General features: G+C 44.8%; 1 protein-coding gene across 1 annotated transcript; it reads right to left on the reverse strand.

Annotated features, from left to right (window-relative positions):
* Positions 1–2543: 2543 nt before the first annotated feature.
* On the reverse strand, positions 2544–18827 carry LOC141088054 (nuclease EXOG, mitochondrial-like). Its single transcript, XM_073573925.1, has 6 exons — positions 18600–18827; positions 15935–16084; positions 13643–13782; positions 13133–13209; positions 11579–11693; positions 2544–4318 (listed from the first exon to the last, which is right to left on the reverse strand). The coding sequence occupies exons 1-6, from the start codon at positions 18727–18729 to the stop codon at positions 3869–3871; spliced, it is 1062 nt and encodes a 353-aa protein (XP_073430026.1). The 5' UTR covers positions 18730–18827; the 3' UTR covers positions 2544–3868.
* Between the last annotated feature and the right edge of the window lie 4299 nt (positions 18828–23126).

The following is a 23126-nucleotide window of genomic DNA, read 5'->3' on the forward strand; positions in this document are numbered from 1 at the left end:
AAACGCATATGTGCGCATGCGTTTTTTCCCCTATATTTAACATGGGTGCGCATACCTGCGCGCTTGTAAGCGCATGTATGCGATTTTCATGCGCTGTGTTTTTTTGGGGTGTGCGTTTGTATTTTCCAGACGCAGCATGTTGCATTTTTTGACCCTGCAAAAAAGCGCATGCGCACGTTTTGCGCTAAAAATGGCCATTATAGCCTATGGATGCGCATATGTGCGCACTGGCATGCTCATGTATGCGTTTTTTTGCATATGCGTTTTTTTTTTTTAACCATGGAATTTAGGGGTTTGGGTTAGAGTTAGGGTTAGTTAAGGGGGTTTAGGGTTAGGGTTAAGTATGGTTTGGTTAAGGGTTAGGGTCAGGGTTAGGGTCAGGATTAGGGTTAAGTATGGTTTGGTTAAGGGTTAGGGTCAGGGTTAGGGTCAGGGTTAGGGTTAAGTATGGTTTTGTTAAGGGTTAGGGTCAGGGTTAGGGTCAGGATTAGGGTTAAGTATGGTTTGGTTAAGGGTTAGGGTCAGGGTTAGGGTTAGGGTTATGGTCAGGGTTAGGGTTAAGTATGGTTTTGTTAAGGGTTAGGGTCAGGGTTAGGGTTTAGGGTTTGGGTTAGGGTTAAGTATGATTTGGTTAAGGGTTAGGGTTAGGGTCAGGGTTAGGGTTAGTAAAGTCATGGTTTAGGTTAGTGTGAGGGCCACCTAATGTTGGAAAAAAACGCAAACGCGGTAAAAACGCACTAAAAACGCATACAAACGCATAAAAACGCATAAAAACGCTGCGTTTTTTTCATGCATGCTCATAAAAATGCTTGAAAAAAACGCAGCAGTTGTATGCTTTTGTATGCGTTTTTTCAATGCGTTTTTTTGCGGGAAAAACGCGCTGCAAAAAAAAGCAAGTGTGAAACTAGCCTTAGTTAGGGAAAAATGATAAAATAAAAAAAAGTATTTATTTCCATTTTTCCATTAGGGTTAGGGCTGAGATTAGGGTTAGGGGTGTGTTGGGGTTCGGGTTGGAGTTAGAATTGGGGGTTTCCACTGTTTGGGCACATCAGGGGCTCTCCAAATGCAACATGGCGTCTGATCTCAATTTCAGCCAATTCTGAGTTGAAAAAGTCAAATGGTGCTCCTTCCCTTCCAAGCTCTGCCATGGGCCCAAACAGTGTTTTACCCCCACATGTAGGGTATCAGCCTACTCAAGACAAATTGCAAAACAATTTTTGGGGTCCAATTTCTCCTGTTACCCTTAGGAAAATAAAAAATTGGGGGCAAAAATATCATTTTTGTGGAAAAAATACGATTTTTTAATTGTACGGCTGTATGTTATAAACTTCTGTGAAGCCCTTGGGGTTAAAATTTCTCACCACACATCTAGATAAGTTCCTTAAGGGGTCTAGTTTCCAAAATGGTGTCATTTGTGGGGGGTTTCCACTGTTTTGGTACAGGGGTTTTCCAATCGCGACATGATCTCAATTCCAGCCAAAAACGTCAAATGGCGCTGCTTCCCTTCCGAGCTCTGCCATGCGCCCAAATAGTGGTTTACCCCCACATGTGGGGTATCAGCGTACTCAGGACAAATTGCACAATAACTTTTAGGGTCCTGTTACCCTTGGGAAAATAAAAAATGGGGTGAAAAGATCATTTTTGTGGAAAAAAATATGATTTTTTAATTGTACCGTTGTACGTCATAAACTTCTGTAAAGCCCTTGTGGGTTCAAAGTTCTCACCACATATCTAGATAAGTTCCTTGGGGGGTCTAGTTTCCAAAATGGGGTCACTTGTAGGGGGTTTCCACTGTTTAGGTACATCAGGGACTCTCCAAACGTGACATGGCGTACGATCTGAATTCCAGCCAATTTTGCATTGAAAAAGTCAAACGGCACTCCTTCCATTCTGAGCTCTGCCATGCGCAGAAACAGTCGTTCCCCCCACGTCAGGTATCAGCGTACTCAGGACAAATTGCACAATAACTTTTGCAGTCCAATTTCTTCGGTTACCCTTGGTAAAATAAAAAAAATTGAACCTGAAGTATTTTTTTTGTGAAAAAAAGTTAGATGTTCATTTTTTTAAAATATTCAAAAAAATTCCTGTGACGCACCTAAAGGGTTAATAAACTTCTTGAATGTGGTTTTGAGCACCTTAAGGGGTGCAGTTTTTGGAATGGTGCCACTTTTGGGTATTTTCTATCATATAGACCCCTCAAAGTGGCTTCAAATGTGATGTGGTCCTAAAAATAAAATGGTGTTGTAAAAATGAGAAATCGCTGGTGAACTTTTAACCCTTATAACTTCCTAACAAAAAAAAAATTTGGTTCCAAAATTGTGCTGATGTAAAGTAAACATGTGGGAAATGTTAGTTATCAAGTTTTTTGTGTGCCGTATCTCTGTGATTTAAGGGCATAAAAATTTAAAGTTGGAAATTTGCGAAATTTTCAAAATTTTCGCCAAACGTCCGTTTTTCTCACAAATAAACGCAAGTTATTTGAATGAAATTTTACCACTAACATGAAGTACAATATGTCACAAGAAAACAATGTCAGAATCACCGCGATCCATGGAAGGGTTCCAGAGTTATGACCTCATAAAGGTGCAGTGGTCAGAATTGTAAAAATTGGCCCGGTCATGAACGTGCAAACCACCCTTGGGGGTGAAGGGGTTAAGGATATCCAGCCATCCTTAAAGACAAAAATGTCCAGGAAGGATGGGAAATGTATCAGGTTTTGCTGATTTTTTTGTGCCAAAACCTGATTCTATAGAACAGAACTTTTTTTTTCAACACTAAACTTTATCAGCATGCATAAGAAACAAGTCTAGCATGCCAGAAACACAGCAAAAATGAGAGAGATCAGGTTTTGCTGCAGGAATTGGAAAACTTGCAAGGTCAGCAGTCTATCAAATACTTAATTTTCCCCACTTTATATACTGGCCCAAAGTACGCTCTGGCTGGCCTCCATTACATGAAGAGAGTCCTATGGATAAGTCATAAGAATGTAGGCAGACATATTTTTAGGTATGTGCCAACTATAAGAATAACGTATATTGAACACCATGTAAATCTAACTTCAAAGGGAATCTGTCACCAATCTGTCACCAGGTTTTTGCTACCTCATCTGACAGCAGCACAAAATTAGGAAAAGACAGATTCCAGTGATGAGTCACTTAGCTTACTGTGGCAGATGTGACACAGAGTTCTTAGATACAGCACATACAATAGAAGAGCTGAAAAGCTGCCACAGGCCACACCACAGCTATGTACATTATCTATAGACAGTGAGCTGCTTATCACAGGAGGGGCGGAGTCGAACTTGGTGTCACCTGTTGCTGCAGTCTGAGCAGTCATAAAGTCCTGGTGATAAAACCTTCATTATAAGTAAACAACAGCACACAGCCTCATAAGGGACACATCGATGAGTTACCCATTTAAACCCTACCTCATACTTTATTCTGATTACATATCGAAAGCCTGCTGATGGATTTCTTTAAATCTATAGATGTATTTCCATCCTTTGGCAATTAAAAGAAAACATCTGATAATCCCTGATGAGTTGGTAATAATGGCCTGGTATCAATAGTCGTAGCCGCACAAAGCGAACACTCAGACGGCAGCAAGATTTCTCCCCCTTCATGAGTCCGGAAGGGAGTGATCACAGCCTTCTTGGTCCGGCTCACAGACCGACCCACTGAATAATGACAAATGTAACGTTTTTTCCTATGATTTATTCCCCCCCATATTTTTTTTTAAGTACTTTACAAAAGTCCTCATTTAAAGGGATTTTTCCTTGTTAAAGGTCACCTTTACAGATTCCTGAGCAAAGAAAAATAGAACTTGGTTCCATGTGATTATGGGCCCTGTAACATGCAGCTATGACTTGTTACCTTTGTCTTCCGTCTCGTACAGTAACGGTCTCACCAGACTCCAGTTCATTCTTCTTCTGTTCATAAAGTTCTAACAGATACCGGTCCGGCTTTATGTTGGCCTCACGCAATTCTAACATGATCTTCTCCACTTTCTGGAGGCTTCTTGCATTCTTCATGCTCCGTCCTGCAATGTATAGTTTGAACTCTTCTAGTTCAATAAGCTTACAGGTGTCCTCCTCACAAATGTTCTTCACTTCTTTTGATTTGTCCACTTGAGGGAAGAAAACAAGACCAGACGACTTCTCAAGAGGGACCTGAAATTCTGGCAACTGATGCTGAAAGCTGATGGGGACGTTGGGAACAATAAAAGCTCCTTCAGCTAGAGTCTCCTCAGAGGGCTTCCTCCTGGCGAGGATCACCTTATACAGATGTGTGGGCACGGCTACATCATCACTGCCAATAACCTGAAATAAAAAAATGAGCAAGAACATCTTCATTACACCAAAAAGATCACAGTGCACCACCACAAATTGCAGTAGGCCTCTGTGCACCTACATGGAGATTTCCACATCGCCTCTCACACACCCCACCCATCTTCACTATTAAAGTTTAAACTTTAAGGACTTGTAAGATTTAGAAAACAAATATTAAAATGCCATCAAATAGCAAAAGCGAAAGAAGCTGTGGTGGGCATCTCTATTCCTGGGGACCCAACTTGCCCCCAATAATAGAAACTTTCAGCCCACTTATTTCACCGTTATCTGACAATTGGGTCCCGGGAAGCGGGGACTGCATTAATGGATAAATAGAAAATCAGCAAATACCTTTATTACAAATTAGATTGTTTAAAAGTGCCACCAACAAGGTGCATTCATTCTCACTAACCTGTCCGTCCAATGCCTAATGTCAGGTCTGTGGCAACAGAAAGGGAACCTGTCACCAGTAGTGTCATAACAGCTAAAACTATGACTTTACTCAGCGTCTGTGCTGCATTCCATAAATGCTTATATACCCCCTGTATACTCCCAAAAGAACCTTTAAAGTTCTCCCGCGTTGTAGGAAAATCAGGTCGGTCCTGTCTGATGGCCATGGTTTCGGGCCTCTTGATCCCTCTTCCCCGACTGCTGCTCGCCGCCCTCCTCCCCGACTGCTGCTCGCCGCCCTCCTCCCCGACTGCTGCTCGCCGCCCTCCTCCCCGACTGCTGCTCGCCGCCCTCCTCCCCGACTGCTGCTCGCCGCCCTCCTCCCCGACTGCTGCTCGCCGCCCTCCTCCCCGACTGCTGCTCGCCGCCCTCCTCCCCGACTGCTGCTCGCCGCCCTCCTCCCCGACTGCTGCTCGCCGCCCTCCTCCCCGACTGCTGCTCGCCGCCCTCCTCCCCGACTGCTGCTCGCCGCCCTCCGCCCCGGCTGCTGCTCGCCGCCCTCCGCCCCGGCTGCTGCTCACCGCCCTCCGCCCCGGCTGCTGCTCACCGCCCTCCTCCTTCAACTGACATGGATGATGCCTCACGTCAAGATTTCTCCAGGCAATGTGGATGCATCAAGGAGGAGGGATGGGGAGGTCTGAAACCACAAATCCAGCCTTTATAGTGCTCACAGAATGATAATGAAATGTGGCAGCCCACTAGAAAAAAATCTGATGCAAAGTTACAAAGCACCAGAATTTTATAGTGCTCACAGAATTATAATAATGACATTGAGCAGCCTACTGAAAAAAAAAGTGGAAGCCAAGTTACAGAGTATCAAAATTGTGTATTCTAATAAAGGAAGTTCCAGACTCTATAGTGCTGACAGAATGATAATGAACTGGAGTATCCCACTGGAAAAAAAAGAAGCCACGTAAGAGAGTGTCAGAAGGGTGTACTCTAGTAAGGGAAAAAAGGAAGTTCCAGACTCTATAGTGCTGGCAAAATAATAATGACCTGAAACTGACCATTGAAAACAGAGTGGTAGCCAAACTACAAAGCATTCGCATTGGAACAGTTCCAGCTAGACTGGTACAGTTAGGTCCATATATATTTGGACAGAGACAACATTTTTCTAATTTTGGTTCTAGACATTACCACAATGAATTTTAAACAAAACAATTCAGATGCAGTTGAAGTTCAGACTTTCAGCTTTCATTTGAGGGTATCCATATTAAAATTGGATGAAGGGTTTAGGAGTTTCAGCTCCTTAACATGTGCCACCCTGTTTTTAACCCCTTCACTACCAAGGGTGGTTTGCACGTTAACTCCCGGGCCAATTTTTACAATTCTGACCACTGTCACTTTATGAGGTCATAACTCTGAAACGCTTCCATGGATCCCGGTGATTCTGACATTGTTTTCTCGTGATATATTGTACTTCATGTTAGTGGTAAAATTTCATTTAAATAACTTGCGTTTATTTGTGAAAAAAACGGAAATTTGGCGAAAATTTTGAAAATTTCGCAATTTTCCAAATTTGAATTTTTATGCCCTTAAATCACAGCGATACGGCACACAAAAAACTTGATAACTAACATTTCCCACATGTTTACTTTACATCAGCACAATTTTGGAACCAAAATTTTTTTTTGTTAGGAAGTTATAAGGGTTAAAAGTTGACCAGCGATTTCTCATTTTTACAACACCATTTTATTTTTAGGACCACATCACATTTGAAGCCACTTTGAGGGGTCTATATGCTAGAAAATACCCAAAAGTGGCACCATTCTAAAAACTGCACCCCTTATGGTGCTTAAAACCACATTCAAGAAGTTTATTAACCCTTTAGGTGCGTCAGGAATTTTTTGAATATTTAAAAAAAAAAAAAATGAACATTTAACTTTTTTTCACAAAAAAAATACTTCAGGTTCAATTTTCTTTATTTTACCAAGGGTAACAGGAGAAATTGGACTGCAAAAGTTAATGTGCAATTTTTCCTGAGTACGCCGATACCTGATATGTGTGGGGGAACCACCGTTTCGGCGCATGGCAGACCTCAGTAGGGAAGGAGCGCCGTTTGACTTTTTCAATGCAAAATTGGCTGGAATTCAGATCGGACGCCATGTCGCGTTTGGAGAGCCCCTGATGTACCTGAACAGTGGAAACCCCCCCCAAGTGACCCCATTTTGGAGACTAGACCCCCCAAGGAACTTATTTAGATATGTGGTGAGAACTTTGAACCCACAAGGGCTTCACAGAAGTTTATAACGTACAGCAGGTACAATTAAAAAATCATATTTTTTCCACAAAAATGATCTTTTCACCCCCAATTTTTATTTTTCCAAGGGTAACAGGACCCTAAAAGTTATTGTGCAATTTGTCCTGAGTACGCTGATACCCCATATGTGGGTGTAAATGACTATTTGGGCGCATAGCAGAGCTCGGAAGGGAAGCAGCGCCATTTGACGTTTTTGGCTAGAATTGAGATCGGACACCATGTCGCGATTGGAAAACCCCTGATGTACAAAAACAGTGGAAACCCCCCACAAATGACACCATTTTGGAATCTAGACCCCACCAAGGAACTTATCTAGATGTGTGGTGAGCACTTTGAACCTCCAAGGGCTTCACAGAAGTTTATAATGCCCAGGCATGAAAATAAAAAAATCGTATTTTTTCACAAACATGATCAGTTAGTCTCCAATTTTTTTATTTTCCCAAGGGTAACAGGAGAAATTGGACCCCAAAAGTTGTTGTCCAATTTGTCCTGAGTACGCTGATACCTCATATGTGGGAGAAAACTACTGTATGGTCACACGTCAGGGCTCGGAAGGGAAGTAGTGACGTTTTGGAATGAAGACTTTGATGGCATGGTCTGCGGGTGTCATGTTGCTTTTGGAGAGTCCCTAATGTACATAAACTATTGAAACTCCCCACAAGTGACCCCAATTTGGAAAATAGACCCCCCATGGAACTTATCTAGATGTTTGGTGAGCACTTTGAACCCCCAAGTGCTTCACAGAAGTTTATAACGCCTGGGCGTGAAAAGAAAAAAAAACATTTTTTTCCGCAAAAATGATATTTTTGCCCCCAATTTTTTATTTTCCTAAGGGTAACAGGAGAAATTGGACCCCAAAAGTTGTTTTGTAATTTGTCCTGAGTAGGCTGATACCGCATATGTGGGGGTAAAACACTGTTTGGGCGCATGGCAGAGCTTGGAAGGGAAGGAGCACCATTTGACTTTTTCAACGCAGAATTGGCCGGAATTGAGATTAGACGCCATGTTGCATTTGGAGAGCCCCTGATGTGCCCAAACAGTGGAAAGCCCACAATTATAACTCCAACCCTAACCCCAACACACCCCTAACCCTAATCTCAGCCCTAATCCTAGCCCTAACCCTAATGGGAAAATGGAAATAAATACATTTTCTTAAGTTTTATTATTTTTCCCTAACTAAGGGGGTGATTTACTATTTATGGCGGTTTTTATGTTTGGCGGTTGTCACACGCTAAAAGACGCTTTTTATTGTAAAAATAGTTTTTGCATCACCACATATTGTGAGCTATAATTTTTCCGTATTTTGACCCACCGAGTCATGTGAGGTCTTATTTTTTGCGGAACGAGTTGACGTTTTTATTGGTACCATTTTCGGGCACGTGACATTTTTCGATCGCTTTTTATTCCGATTTTTGGGACGCAGAATGAACTAAAACCAGCGTTTCATGAATTTCTTTTGGGGGGTGCGTTTACACTGTTCCGCGTGCGGTAAAATTGATAAAGCGGTTTTATTCTTTGGGTCAGTACGGTTACAGCGATACCTAATTTAGGTCGTTTTTTTATGTTTTGTCGGTTTTTTGCAATGAAAACAATTTTATATAAAAAATAATTATTTTTGTATCGCTTTATTCTGCGAGCTATAACTTTTATATTTTTTTGCAGATGATGCTGTATGGTGGCTCGTTTTTTGCGGGACAAGATGACGTTTTCAGCGGTACCATGGATATTTATATGCGTCTTTTTGATCGCGCGTTATTGCACTTTTTGTTCGGTGGTATGATAATAAATCATTATTTTTTGCTTCGTTTATTATTTTTATTTTTTAAGGGATTCGCTAAAGGGGTTAACTAATGGGACAGTTTTATAGGGCGGGTCGCTACGGACGCGGCGATACCAAATATGTGTACTTTTATTATTTTGGGTTTTTTTATTTTGAAAAAATGGATTTATTGGGGAATATTTTTGTTTTTTTTTACTAATTTATTTAGCGATTTTTTGTTAAATTATTTCTAACACTTTTTTTTTTTTTACTTTATTACCTTGTCCCAGGTGGGACATCACTGTCCTCTGACAGATCGCTGATCTGTCACATCACAGATCACTGTGACAGATCAGCGATCTGTCACAGGCAGTTCAGCAGACTTCCTCATGCCTGCGCTTTGCAGGCAGTGAGGAAGTCAGCTCCCTACAGGCCCCCGTCGCTATCTTGGATCCGGGGGCCTGTAGGGAAAGAGACCCCCGCAGCAGCGCTGCACATTGCGCTGCCGTGGGGGGCTCAGGGAAGCACGGAGGGAGCCCCCTCCCTGCCGATGCTTCCCTTTAACCCCCGGTACACCGCGATCGCATTTGATCGAGGTGTGAAAGGGGTTAACATGTCGGGGGCGGTCCTTGACAGCCCCTGACACATTGTGCCGGGTGTCAGCTGTGATAATCAGCTGACACCCGGCCGCGATCAGCGGCGCTCACCACGTGGGCGCCGCTGATTGCTGGGACGTAATATTCCGTTCTTTGTAATTACGTCCATTGTAGGTAAGGGGTTAAAAGGACCAAAAGTAATTGGACAATTGACTCCAAGGCTATTTCATGGACAGGTGTGGGCAATCCCTTCGTTATGTCATTCTCAATTAAGCAGATAAAAAGGCCTGGAGTTGATTTGAGGTGTGGTGCTTGCATTTGGAAGGTTTTGCTGTGAAGGAAACATGCGGTCAAAGGAGCTCTCCATGCAGGTGAAACAAGCCATCCTTAAGCTGCAAAAACAGAAAAAAAACCATCCGAGAAATTGCTACAACATTAGGAGTGGCAAAATCTACAGTTTGGTACATCCTGAGAAAGAAAGAAAGCACTGGTGAACTCATCAATGCAAAAAGACCTGGGCGCCCACAGAAGACAACAGTGGTGGATGATCGCAGAATAGTCTCCATGGTGAAGAGAAACCCCTTCACAACAGCCAACCAAGTGAACAACACTCTCCAGGAGGTAGGCGTATCAATATCCAAATCTACCATAAAGAGAAGACCGCATGAAAGTAAATACAGAGGGTTCACTGCACGGTGCAAGCCACTCATAAGCATCAAGAATAAAAAGGCTAGACTGGACTTTGCTAAAAAACATCTAAAAAATCCAGCACAGTTCTGGAAGAACATTATTAGGACAGATAAAACCAAGATCAACCTCTACAAGAATGATGGAAAGTGTAAAGTATAGTGAAGGCGTGGTACAGCTCTCATGATCCAAAGCATACCACATCATCTGTAAAACACGGCGGAGGCAGTGTGATGGCTTGGGCATGCATGGCTGCCAGTGGCACTGGGTCACTAGTGTTTATTGATGATGTGACACAGAACAGAAGCAGTCGAATGAATTCTGAGGTATTCAAAGCCATACTGTGTGCTCAGATCCAGCCAAATGCAGCCAAACTGATTGGTCGTCGTTTCATACTACAGATGGACAATGACCCAACACATAAAGCCAAAGCAACCCAGGATTTTATTAAAGCAAAGAAATATTCTTGAATGGCCAAGTCAGTCACCTGATCTCAACCCAATTGAGCATGCATTTCACTTGTTAAAGACTAAACTTCAGACAGAAAGGCCCACAAACAAACAGCAACTGAAAACCACCGCAGTGAAGGCCTGGCAGAGCATCAAAAAGGAGGAAACACAGCGTCTGGTGATGTCCATGAGTTCAGGACTTCAGGCAGTCATTACCAACAAAGGGTTTTCAACCAAGTACCAGAAATGAACATTTTATTTACAATTATTTAATCTGTCTAATTACTTTTGGTACCTTTAAAAACAGGGTGGCACATGTTAAGAATCTGAAACTCCTAAACCCTTCATCCAATTTGAATGTGGATACCCTCAAATGAAAGCTGAAAGTCTGAACTTCAACTGCTTCTGAGTTGTTTTGTTTAAAATTCATTGTGGTAATATCTAGAACCAAAATTAGAAAAATGTTGTCTCTGTCCAAATATATATGGACCTAACTGTATTTGCACTAACAGCAGTGATGAGGGCAACAGGTCCAAGCATTTACCCTGGTTTTGGATATTATACCAAGTACGCCCCCCAGATTACGATTACGGCTGATTGCTGGCACAAATCACACATAGGTGCAAAAACGACAAAGAATATTTGCCCAGAATCACCCATGATGCCAATGATCATACCATGGAGGTGTTGCAAACCTGCCATTCGCTGCCCCACGAAGCCTTTTATTGCATATTATGCCCATAGCTCCTCATTTAAATTCTGAATTTATAATTTATTAAATTAGAATCTCACCCTGGTTACTGAGCAAACAGGTAGCTCTTAGTGAGAATGTGCGGTGTCTTTCACCCTGAACTAAGAAATTTAGTGGATCGGAGGCTGCCGATAAGAGGAACTTCATTTCACGACTGAACACTTCTCAACACAATCAGGCAGGAGCAGAAAGCAATGATCAGCCAGACTGAAGGAGGCTCATTGTTTTCTAGAACACGGCGGCCGACCGGTCATCTCTGAAGTCACTACATGAACATGTGGTGGTAAACAGCGGCTCACCTGATAAGTGACACTTTTCTTGCCGTCCTCATTCTGCACGGGTAACAGCAGGGGGCCGCTCACAATCCAGACATCGTCGAATCGCTGTGTCAGGTCTCGACAATACATTTCAAACCTGGATAAAGATTTCAAGCAATGAGAAAAATGAGCCGCCATTACTCCATTGTAGGACTGATCTCATTACACTACACATGCAATGGCCTGGCTGATGACTGTCCCCGGAGAACATGTCCGCCTCAAGCCGCCATCGGTTATGTCATTCGTTGCAGATATTTCTACATATCTGTATCTGAAGCTCCAGATACGGTTCTCCTAGACCTGTGAATAGGAAATTTACCTAGTTACATAGTAATCCAGAAGCAGAGGGGTGTCACCATACAAATAGATGCCATCCAGGACAGAGTATGAAATCACCGTGAATAATGACATTTATGGGGTGGGGTATTCCCATCCCATAAAGTGATGGCATGTTACTTTATGATCGGTGGAGGTCTGACCTATGGGCCCCTCACCGATCCTGAAAATGTTGCACTCTCTACACAGTGACGCCAGAGGGGAACTACAGCTCAGCGGTATACCACCACCTTCCTCAGCGCCTGTGCTGCATTACAGAAAGTTGTATACTATGTCCTGACTCCCCCTTATATCTCCAAAAAAAAAAACTACTGAATTGCTCCAGCAAGGTATACAAATTAGGACGGTCCGGTCCCAGGGGTGTCATTACAGCGGGGCCTGTCCCTCCTCTCCCCTGCTAAAAGCCGTCTTCCAGCTTTGATTGATGTGGATGACGTGTCCTGTGTCATCCACATAGCTGAATGAAATCTCGTGCCTGAGCAGGGACATTGCCGGATCGCACAAACGCACTTTCCTCTTCTCTACTGCAGGCCAAGCCTAAAACCTAACTGCGCATGCGCCGGTACATGTCTTTCCAGCTCCTGCTTACCAAAACCATTTTAGCTATATTGTTTTCTGGGCAAAATGGTTCCGGTAAGAAGGAGCCAGAAAGAAAGGAAGGCTGTAGAAGGCAGCCATGTCTCGTCATATCTTTGTGTCTGTAACATTGAAGGCTCAATGTGGGTTCAAGCTGCAGTGGTCCAGGAAAGACCACGATATGTTAAAAGGATTGTCCATTACTGAACAGCCCCTCATTAAATGCTAAAGGACCCCAGATTTTATAAAAATAAAAAATATATTTCTAGATATTTACACACACATGTCGGGTGGAGGTTATTCCAGCAATTTTTAATCGCTGGTATAACCCGAGTCTTTTGATAGAGGACACTGGTGTCACAGGAGCGTTGCAGACTGCCACACCGATCAGCTGCAGCCTTCAGTCAGGTGAAGCCATTTTGTCTGATGCCACAATGAAGGCTGGAGCCGACTGTCATGTCACATAACCTCTGGAAGACAGCTCCAAAAATCACTGAGATGTTGAGTCCGGGTGGCAAGGAGGTGATTTTTGCTATTGACAACCCCTTTAATCTTTGAACATGAGGCAGGACTGCATCTGCATTTCAGATTGTAAAGTAAATCCCTGTTGACCATGGACCTTACCGATTCCAGAAGCCGGCGTTGTTTTTATAGTTTTGGGGCACAATGTTTGACAGATAAAATGTTTCAGCCATGGCCTCCTGTGGACGTAAAAGGGAACTGATGTAAATAGTCAAAATAGTAAGGGTCTGTGCACACGCTGCAAAGTTGTCACTTTTTTTCTGCACAGATTTGTCATAAAGTGAATGAGAATCCTGAAGTCTCATGCACTTATTGCTTATTTGTGACTTGCAGATTTCACTCATATTAATGAGTGGGAAAAATCTGCACCAAAAAAACATTTAAAAAATGGGGCAAAAACGCATGTATTACACGCTGTTTTTCGTGCCAAGAGATGCCGAAATGGTACAGAAATTTCTGCACCAAACATTTAATGTCTGCACACACCATAAAGCTTTATGACAAGTCAAAGTAATGAACTTTATATTCCATATTCTTATATAAATACAAAAAGAAAACAAGACGAATTTTTATAGATTTTCTTCTTCAGATAAGCAGAAAACAGATTCTTACTGTAGAATATTTACTGTCCCCCGCTGGCGCCATGTGACCCCGGGACCACCCGCTACGTAAATAGTCTTCATTGCTGGCACTAAATAATTGCGGAATGTTTGGATCCGGTTTAAATCGGCAGTGTTTCCGGTCAGCAACGCCTAAGGAAAAGATAAAAAAAGAAGAACATGTTCTAAAACCTAGACAAACAAAATAAAGCACAACACCCCCTGAATTGGGGGGCAACTATATTTATACTGAGCCGTCCTGCTGTTTACAGTCCCAAGAGGGGCCTTTCCATTGGCAGCTGTATACGACCTTTAGGGCTCGCTCCCACTGGCGATTAAAGAATAATAATAATCAGATTGCATTCGTACCAATTTAATCCTATATTTCATTATTTATCAGTGGCGGGTTTTTGCCAGCGCTGATTGGATTGCAATCGGACAGGAAAAAAAAATGACAGCATGCTGTGATTGCGAGCCAAATTCGGTTCTCACGCACCCATACAAGTCTAGAGGAGAGTGTGTAACATCGCACTGCACTCGGATATCAGATGATCATTTCCACTGTGGATTTGGTCACTAATCCACAACAAAACGTGTAATGATTCCACAGAAGGAACCAGCATTTGTTGATCGTGGATTCCACCCTGCTCCGTTACTAAGCATTATTGAATAGGGTGAAATCCACAATCAAAATCTGTACATGAATGAGCACGCTGCAGATCTGACGTCGGCACCATGCTTTCATTGTTTTGCAATGTGTGACTGAGACTTTCAAGTCTTCTAGACTGCTGCAGACTAAACCACAATTCCGCAAAGTGTGAACTTGGCCTCAGAACATGCCGCAGCCTCACTTAAAGAGGACCTGTCACCTGTGTGTGGCTGCACGTACGATGTAAGAAAAGAGAGAGCAGCCACAGACCGACGGTTTTACAAATCATAACTGATTAAGAAAGACGTCCAGCAGTGTCCCTAATGACAGGCTAAAGGTCCGGACTGTCTAGAAAAATATCAGGTCCGAACTTCCGGGTTGTGGGATCCCGACATACAGAGCGAGATCCAACAACCCTCCGTGGCCGCCGTGACAGTAAAGTGCGAGGCCGATGATCTACACCAGAGCGGATACATCATTTACTGAGAGGCGAGGTAACCGCTCTAATGATGTTACCGACTGGTAACTGCTACGTACCGGACGGGGCGCCACTGGTTTGGCTCCAACGTGAGATTTCATGACACCTCACGAGGTCTCACATTGTGGGAATCTGAATGCCACGATCTAACAACATGCAAGTTTGAACCTGAATTTTGCTAGAAAGTCGGGTCTTTTAGGTTGGTATTAGCAACACTTTTTTTATTTCATTTCTGCCCATAGGTTGTTTAAAAAAAAAAAAATTAAAAATCACCAGTCGGAGGCTGCCCGCTGTTCTCTTAAATAAAAAGGGCGACCTGAGACTGGTGACAGGCGCTCTGTAATGTGACCGCTCTAGACAAATGTCTAATGCTACAGTTTTCCCAACACTGAAGTCAGTAAGTGAAAACGGAGTCAACTCAAAAACAAATAGAAGAGGTTTGAAAACTTTTTTTTTTTTACTGCATGGGAATAAACAATAAGAATTCACTACAACGTTGTCTGGCCTAAGTGGTGAATTGTCAGAAAAAATACTAAATGCATCAAAAATGAGATGTGTAAAAGTGCCACTAAAAATGGATAACTGTGATCCTGACATATTGTTAGACCTCTGGGAATCCAGTGCTGAATAAAGGGGGCTGTCCCACTCTCTGTCTTCAGGGGGGCACAGCTCCCGGTGAGCATGAAGTCAGAAAATAGGAACGGCACTGAGCGCCCGATACATTGTGACAGATGAGACGAGCCGCATGTTTCCACCGCTCACTGGAACGGAGCGTTCAGCTGCTGTTACAGGAGGCGGCTCTGGCTCCGCTTGTAAACATTATTATTATGCTTTAGCTTATATAGCGCCATTAATTCCACAGCGCTTTACAGATCTTGTCTTCACTGTCCCCATTGGGGCTCACAATCAGAATTCCCTATCAGTATGTCTTTGTAGTGTGGAAGGAAACCGGAGAACCCGGAGGAAACCCACGCAAACACGGGGAGAACATACAAACTCCTTGCAGATGTTGTCCTCGGTGGGATTTGAACCGAGGACCCCAGAGCTGCAAAGTAAAGGTGCTAACCACTGAGCCACCATACAGTGCTAACCATTGAGCCACCATACACTTTGTTGCCCATTGTGCTCCTTACTAAGAGACCAGCCGAGGTAATGGAATTAATTCCCTTTTTACTCACCAACTATTTTCTCTTTTGTAAGATGCTCAATGACCCAACGTGGGGTCTTCTTTGCTTGATCATAAGATAAAGCATGACCGATATATTGCCTGACCTCCTCTCCACTCTGCGGGAATCCAAACACCTCCAATGGAGACTTCTGTACAGGTTCTGGGGGAAAAAAAAAAAGGGTTAATATTAACATTATATCTGGTTCAGTAGGATCAACCCTCCTAAGCCATCTAGATGGCCACGCAAATAAGTAAAAATAAAAAAAAATTAATAAAATGATAACGTGACGTCTTCAATCTGATCTTATTACCTAGAAATCTACACTTGTCTTTATATGTAAATGAACGGTTAAGATCTACGGGCCGGACATAGATCTCCCTGAGAATCTGCCTCCAGAGACTTTTTTAAATGAAAGGAGGTGTTACCAGTGTAGATCAGGAGAGCTGACTGTCAGTCATTACATGTCTCACACCAGCAATGCCGCATTTCATGTAAAGTTGTCCACTGCTAGGACAACCCCTTGTCATACCCCACGCTTTGCCCCAATAAGATAAAATAACCTATACTCACATCCCGTGCCTGCGCTGCTCCCACGGTGTCAGCACGCGCGCTCTGCAGGGCTCTCATGCGGTTTGACACTGACACACAATCAGCGCTGGCATCACTGTCCCCACCCTTCATATGAATTGAACATGAAGAGGAAGTCGGAGATCAGCCGCAGTCCGGACTTACTCTTCATGTACAATTCGTGTGAAGGCGCGGACAGTGACGCCAGCGCTGATTGGGCACCGGAGTCACGTGTCACATCGTACAAGAGCCCCAGGACCGCGCGTACCGGCCCCGCGGGAACAACGATGGCACAAGGGGCGAGGATAAGCTTTATGTAATCTCTGTAATCATTCTGCACCAAAATACTATCTGTGCCAACTGATGGCGGCATAAACTTAAAATGAAACAGACAATGGTGTAAATTGCTGTTGTTTCACAATACAACTCAGCCTGCAGAAAAAACACCAAATATCAGAGCTACAGACAAAAAAAGAAAAAAAGTGTATAAAAAACAGAACAGAAGAGATGCTGAGCAGTGATGAGCGTGCTGAGGTGTTATCTGGGCATGCTGGAGCGCTAACAGTGACTTCGGTGTGCTGAATAATATGTTCTAGTCCCTGCGTCTGCATGTGTAGGGTCGGTGGGCTGAGCTGGGGGTTGGTCCCTCTATATACCGCGCAGAGACAAAACAGAGACAAGATTGAGGCAGGTTCTGGGTGCAACAGGTCCAAGTTTATTCCACTCGCCGTCCGCCTGACGGCCTCTGCAGTACACCGCAGTTCTCTTCACCTCACGGCCCTCCGTTTCTAGGGCCCGTTATACACACCGTACTTTCACACTAGGGACGCACATGCACGTACCGTCCCTTCTTCACTGTTTGACGCTCCTGACAGGTCCGTCACTGTGGCCGCCTTAGGCCACTAAACCAACAGCAATTTTACTGGTCAGGCGTCGTGTCAAATACGGTGTCCCACACCCGGTGTCTCGTCTCCACTGCAGTACTTTCCTGTCAGGACCACCCCTCTGACGTTCTCTCTCCTCAGAGCGCACAGACTGTGGTAGTCCTCCTGTCACCTGACCTCCCCATGGGGACTGGAACTTTCTGGAACCCTCCCTCAGTATTTATACCTTTCCTGGTTCCCTGTATCTCCGCCCCCATGACCAACGGTTTCCTAAGCCCTAAGCTGATGTCAAGTCCTTTGCTCACACTCCTCCCTGCCCTCTAATGGTCAACCCAGGTACTGCACGTCCACTACACTTTCCCAGCTGTTTCCCCACTGTAGTAACTGACAACTATCTGAACTGTGCAAACCTTTCCTTCTCTATACTGACAGGGCCGTCCGGTCACCTTCCCTACACATGTCTCGTGACAGCCGTGACACATGTAAGGGTATGTTCCCACGGTCAGTGGACGCTGTGTACATCCGCAGCGTCCAGATGTTACAGCACAGTGGAGGGGGTGTCATCATATCCCACGCCCACTATGCGGGCAGATGCCTCCGGCTTCCATGTGGAGCGTCTCTCCCGCCCGCAGCATGTCTATATATGTAGCGGAGACGCTCCACAGGATAAATCTCACCCGTACAATGTAATGGGAGCCGTGATCCCGCACGGTTCAGTGATCACATGTGGAATCAGCGGCGTTCAGAAGCCGGCAGCGCTGTGGATGGAGCGGACATGTGCTGCCAATACTGACCGTGGGAACATCCCCTGAGGAGTGACTGACAATCCCTGCATGTGCCGCTGCTGTCAGCCACGAGACATGCAGCCGCAGGGACCAGAGCATAGTATTCGAGCACGCCGGGCACTACGAGCACTCGAGCATGCCCAGATAACACTTCATCCGACCCCGCTCACTCATCACTGATTCCACGGTGTGGACGTTGCGCTTTTTAACTTCTCTCCTATAAACCGACACAGAACAGACCCCAGAACGATCCATGGCCCCTCTGCTCCGTCCTGACAGAAGGGGGCGCTGCAGTAAGGCAGAGGGTGAGAGGGGAGCTCGTACTGACGTCACTGAGAGCAGGGACCCGGATGCAGGCCGCAGCACACGCGTCTATGACAGGGCCTCCCTCCACAGGGGTAACGGCGCACACTCTCCACCAGGGGGCGGCTTTCTCACCTGGCTCGTCTCTTTTTCGCTCGTATAAGTACAGCGCGGCTAAGCAGGACGATGTGCTCAGTGTAGCCCCCAGCACGAAACCCCCCAGAAAGCGGCGGCTTATAATCCTGTAGGAAATATGTCCTGACATCTTCAAGTAGTTGTAAAAGACGAATGAACCGGAGCCGCCACCTGCTGGCCGGGAACAGTACAGCACTCGATTTACAGTAGAATCCAAGGCGTGCTACCAGCGACATCTTGCGGCCAGACTTGTTTATTGCATGTGAATAAATTGTATGTAGACGGGCGCCACCTACTGGCGCGGAATAAGACTTGCTGTGCTGGTGATCGGACATGAGGCGTCACACATCTGAGCTGTGATTTGGGGTCACCTCAGGAGTCAGGTATAGGTGAAAGCAGGGCCGGACTGGGGCGAGAATTCAGCCGCGGCATTGTAGGTGCACAGGCCACGTGTGGGATGAATGTGAGACATCTCCGTGCACTTGTAGGTTGTAAGAAGTGAGGTTGGAGTAACACTACTCTATGGCTGAGTTCACACGTGGCGTTATTTTCGCGTTTCCGCGGCGGTTTTAACCGCGCGATTTTGCCGCGAAAACGCAAAAAATAAGCATCCCATGCATTCCTATGGGATTCCGCAATGCTTTGCTAATGCTGCGGTTTTTACCGCGGCGGAATCGCTTCGCGGAAAAACCGCAGCATGCTCATTAATTTGCGGAATCGCGGCGATCCCGCACCCATAGGAATGCATTGTTCCGCTTACTTCCCGCATGTGGCTGTGCACATCATGCGGAAAGTAAGCAGAACAATTGCGGATGGTACCCACGGTCCGGAGGAGAGGAGACTGTCCTCCAGGCTGTGGGTACCATATCCCTGTTAAAAATAGAATTTAAAATAAAAAATATTGTTATTCTCACCTTCCGGCTCCCCGCGCAGCCTTCCCGCCTCTCTCCACACTCCCGGTCCCAGTAAGCCTTTGCGAAAATGCCCGCGATGGCGTCCGTTCTCGCGAGATCGCGAACTCTCGCGGTCATTCGCGCGACGTCATCGCGAATGACCACGAGACATCGTGATCCCGCGAGAACGGACGTCATCGCGGGCATTTTCGCAAAGGATTACTGGGAACGGATGCGCGGGACGTCGGAAGGTAAGAATAACACTATTTTTTATTCTTTTTTACATTCTATCTTTTACTACTGATGCTGCATAGGCGGCTTCAGTAGTAAAAAGTTGGTCACACTTGTCAAACACTATGTTTGACGAGTGTGACCAACCTGTCAATCAGTTCTCCAAGCGATGCTACAGATCGCTTGGAAAACGCTAGCATTTTGCAAGCTAAATAGGCTTGCAAAATGCTAGTTTTTTCGCGGGAATTTAAAATGCGATTTTCCCGCGGAATGGAATTCCTGCGGTAATTTCCGCGAGAGTTCCGGTACGTGTGCACTTAGCCTATGGCCGGGGTCAGACTTGTGAGAAACTCGGACGAGCCTCGCATCAATACCCGGCACTGCCACCAGCACTCGGGACCGGAGTGAGCGCTGCATGTATTTCTATGTGGCTGAGCGCTCCGGGCCGAGTGCCGGCGGCAGTGCCAGGTGTTGATGTGTGAGGCTCGTCCGAGTTTCTCACTTGTCTGACCCCGGCCTATAACACGGTCGCAGGTGGTCCAGTATCACAGCTCCGTCCTATTGCCGCTACTTTACCTACATATCGGGGTCTCGTAGATAATGATGAGGACGCTGCGCTCTCCATGGTGCTGGGGGTCTTCATACAGCTCACGGACCGAGATGTAGATACCCCCTGAGCTAATACTGATGACCCATGCTACAGACAGCGATCAGTCTCAAGTCCCCAATCATCACTTTTAACCCTTTCGAGACTTTACAATTTTCTGTTTTTTGTGTTTTCCTTTTTTTCCTCCCCTTCTCCGCAGAGTCATAACTTTTTTCTTTTTCCACCAATACACCCACATGAGGGCTTGGTTTTTTGCAGAACGAGTTGTACTTTTGAACGACACCATTGATTTTACTGCTGCAGCCAGGATCATATTCCTCGCCAGTCGTTACACCGATGCCTCTACCTTGTGCCAGTCATTACACTGGCTACCCATCCACTCCAGAATTCAGTATAAACCACCCCACATCTCCTCCCTTATTTCAGTATACCACCCTACCCGCGTCCTCCGTTCTGCTGATGACCTGAGGTTAGCATCCTCGATAATCAGAACCTCCCACTCCCATCTCCAAGACTATACGCGTGCTGCGCCAATTCTTTGGAATGCACTTCCCAGGTCAATACGATTAATCCCCAATCCCCACAATTTTAAGCGTGCCCTGAAAATGCATTTATTCAGACTGGCCTATCGCCTCAACACATTAACCTAATCTATCCCTGTGTGGCACAGCCAAAAGTTTTACCATAACCAGGTTCCCCGCATCATGTTCCCACATGCTTTATGCATCCATTAGCCCTCTGTGTCCGTACTGTTACACACTTAACATTAGGGCTGGTCCATACAACTAGGGCAACTGTTACCACCCACCTCTCGTGTCTACCTCTTTTCTCACAGACTGTAAGCTTGCGAGCAGGGCCCTCATTCCTCTTGGTATTTATAATCTATGTGATTATTGTTATGCTGTAATGTCTATTGTCTGTACAAATCCCCTCTGAAATGTAAAATGCTGCAGAATATGTCGGCGCTATAGAAATAAAATTTATTATTATTATTTTACGATATAGCGTATTGGAAAATGGAGAAAAATTCTAAGTGCAGTGAAATTGTAAAAAAAAAAAAAAAGCAATTCCACAGCTATTCGGCTTTTATGTAATTTACCATGTTCATAAAATGATAAATCTGACCCTCCTTTATGATTCTCCAGGTCGTCACATGTTCTCAGATACCAAACATGTCTAGTGGTGAAAAAAGTCCAAAGATTATAAGAAAAGAAAGGCGCCATTTTCCGAGATCTGGAGCGTCTCCGTTTTTTGTGATTTGGGGCCGGGTCAGAGCTTCTTTTTTGCTGCTGACGTTTTATTGATACCATTTCGGGGTAGACACGATCACATTTTATTGCAATGTTGCGACAACCAAAAAAGTTATTTGGGCGTTTTGATTTTTTTTCTCGTTATGTCGTTTACCAATCGGATGAATTTACTTTATATATTGATATTTTGGGCGATTCTGATCTCGGCTATAACAAATATGTGCATTTTTTTATTTACTTTTTAATGTTTTATTTTGAATCGGGCAAAAGGGAGGGAGATTTGAACTTTTATATTTTTTAGCCCACCATATGTAGCAAATATCATCTCCTAGGAACGTCGGCCACGGGCCAGCGTTCATATTAGCTTCACAATGACAAGCACGGGAGTCTCCTGCAGACCTCTGGCTGTTGTGACAACCCATTGGCACCCCACGATCATGTAGAGAGTAATTTAATAAAATATAATAATGGAATGCATGTAAGCCACCACAGAAATAAAAGAAACCCCAGAGTGGTGCTTTACTGCAGCTTACCAATAGATATAAGGGACATGTTATCTTTATTCTCTCAGTACAATACTGCAGCTTATGGAGAGAGTCCACTGTGACTGTGAAAATGTTTTTTAGCTCCACATTTTGCATCTTCATAAGGGTAACGGGAGACATTGCACCATACAATTTGCTGTGCAATTTCTCCTGAGCGTGCCGATGCCCCAACGGGCATTAGAGGATCCCGGCTGGTAATGAAGCTCTACACATGATGCACCTCCTGCAATGTCTGTGTGCTCCTTAGGATGGGAAACTGCCTTTACTGGTAACTTTATGATATGCATTTCCACGTTAGGCCGGAGTCACACTGGCGAGGAATACGGGCGCGTTAGAGGCGCAAAAAATACGCATTACACACGGACAAATGATTTTCAATGGGGTCACTCGCACCAGGCGTATATTTCTCCTCAGTATCCTACGCTCCGTGCCACTCACAGCATGCTGCGATTGTCAGCGTACTACGCCCGTACTACGCCAATGCAAGTCTATGGGTGCGCAAAAAATACGGATTACACACGGAACACACGTGTGACCTGCGAGCAATACGCAGGTCTTATGGCTGGTGACAGGAAATGGGCCAATCCATCATCAGGAAGCCTAGACATGCAAATGAGCTCAAAAACCGCTCCAGACATCCAGGAAGTACGCCTCCACGGAGTACAGCAGCAGCATGGCGTCCACTTACATAAATGTAGAGATGCTCATTGTGCTGGTGCAGGAGTGTCCCGAAATATGGGAACCACGCGATGCAAATTATGCGAACCGGACAAGAAAGGAGGCGTCATGGAGGCGCATCTGTCGCCAGATGTACCATGACTTTGGTGACAGACCACGTGATGAGCAGCATAAAATTCGTAAGTGCAACCATAAAAACATCATTAACCTTAGCGCGCGCTTAAAAATGAATCTAGAATGAGCACCCCCCCTTCCTGTGCATGTAATATTCTTAGCCTCATGAGGCCGTTACATTTGGATGTGACACGTGGCTTCACACAGCC

Source organism: Dendrobates tinctorius, unplaced genomic scaffold, assembly GCF_039654945.1.
Source record: "Dendrobates tinctorius isolate UK_male_01 unplaced genomic scaffold, ASM3965494v1 ptg000037l, whole genome shotgun sequence".
Classification (NCBI taxonomy): domain Eukaryota; kingdom Metazoa; phylum Chordata; class Amphibia; order Anura; family Dendrobatidae; genus Dendrobates; species Dendrobates tinctorius.

Bases quoted from the DNA above. Each gene is read 5' to 3' on its own strand.
- LOC141088054 (XM_073573925.1), bottom strand. From the start codon at position 18,729: ATGTCAGGACATATTTCCTACAGGATTATAAGCCGCCGCTTTCTGGGG. The intron at 13,783-15,934 runs GTGAGTAAAAAG...TCTTTTCCTTAG, and splicing joins TACAAAAGAGAAAATAGTTG to GCGTTGCTGACCGGAAACAC. The intron at 4,319-11,578 runs GTGAGCCGCTGT...TTTTTATTTCAG, and splicing joins AGAAAAGTGTCACTTATCAG to GTTATTGGCAGTGATGATGT.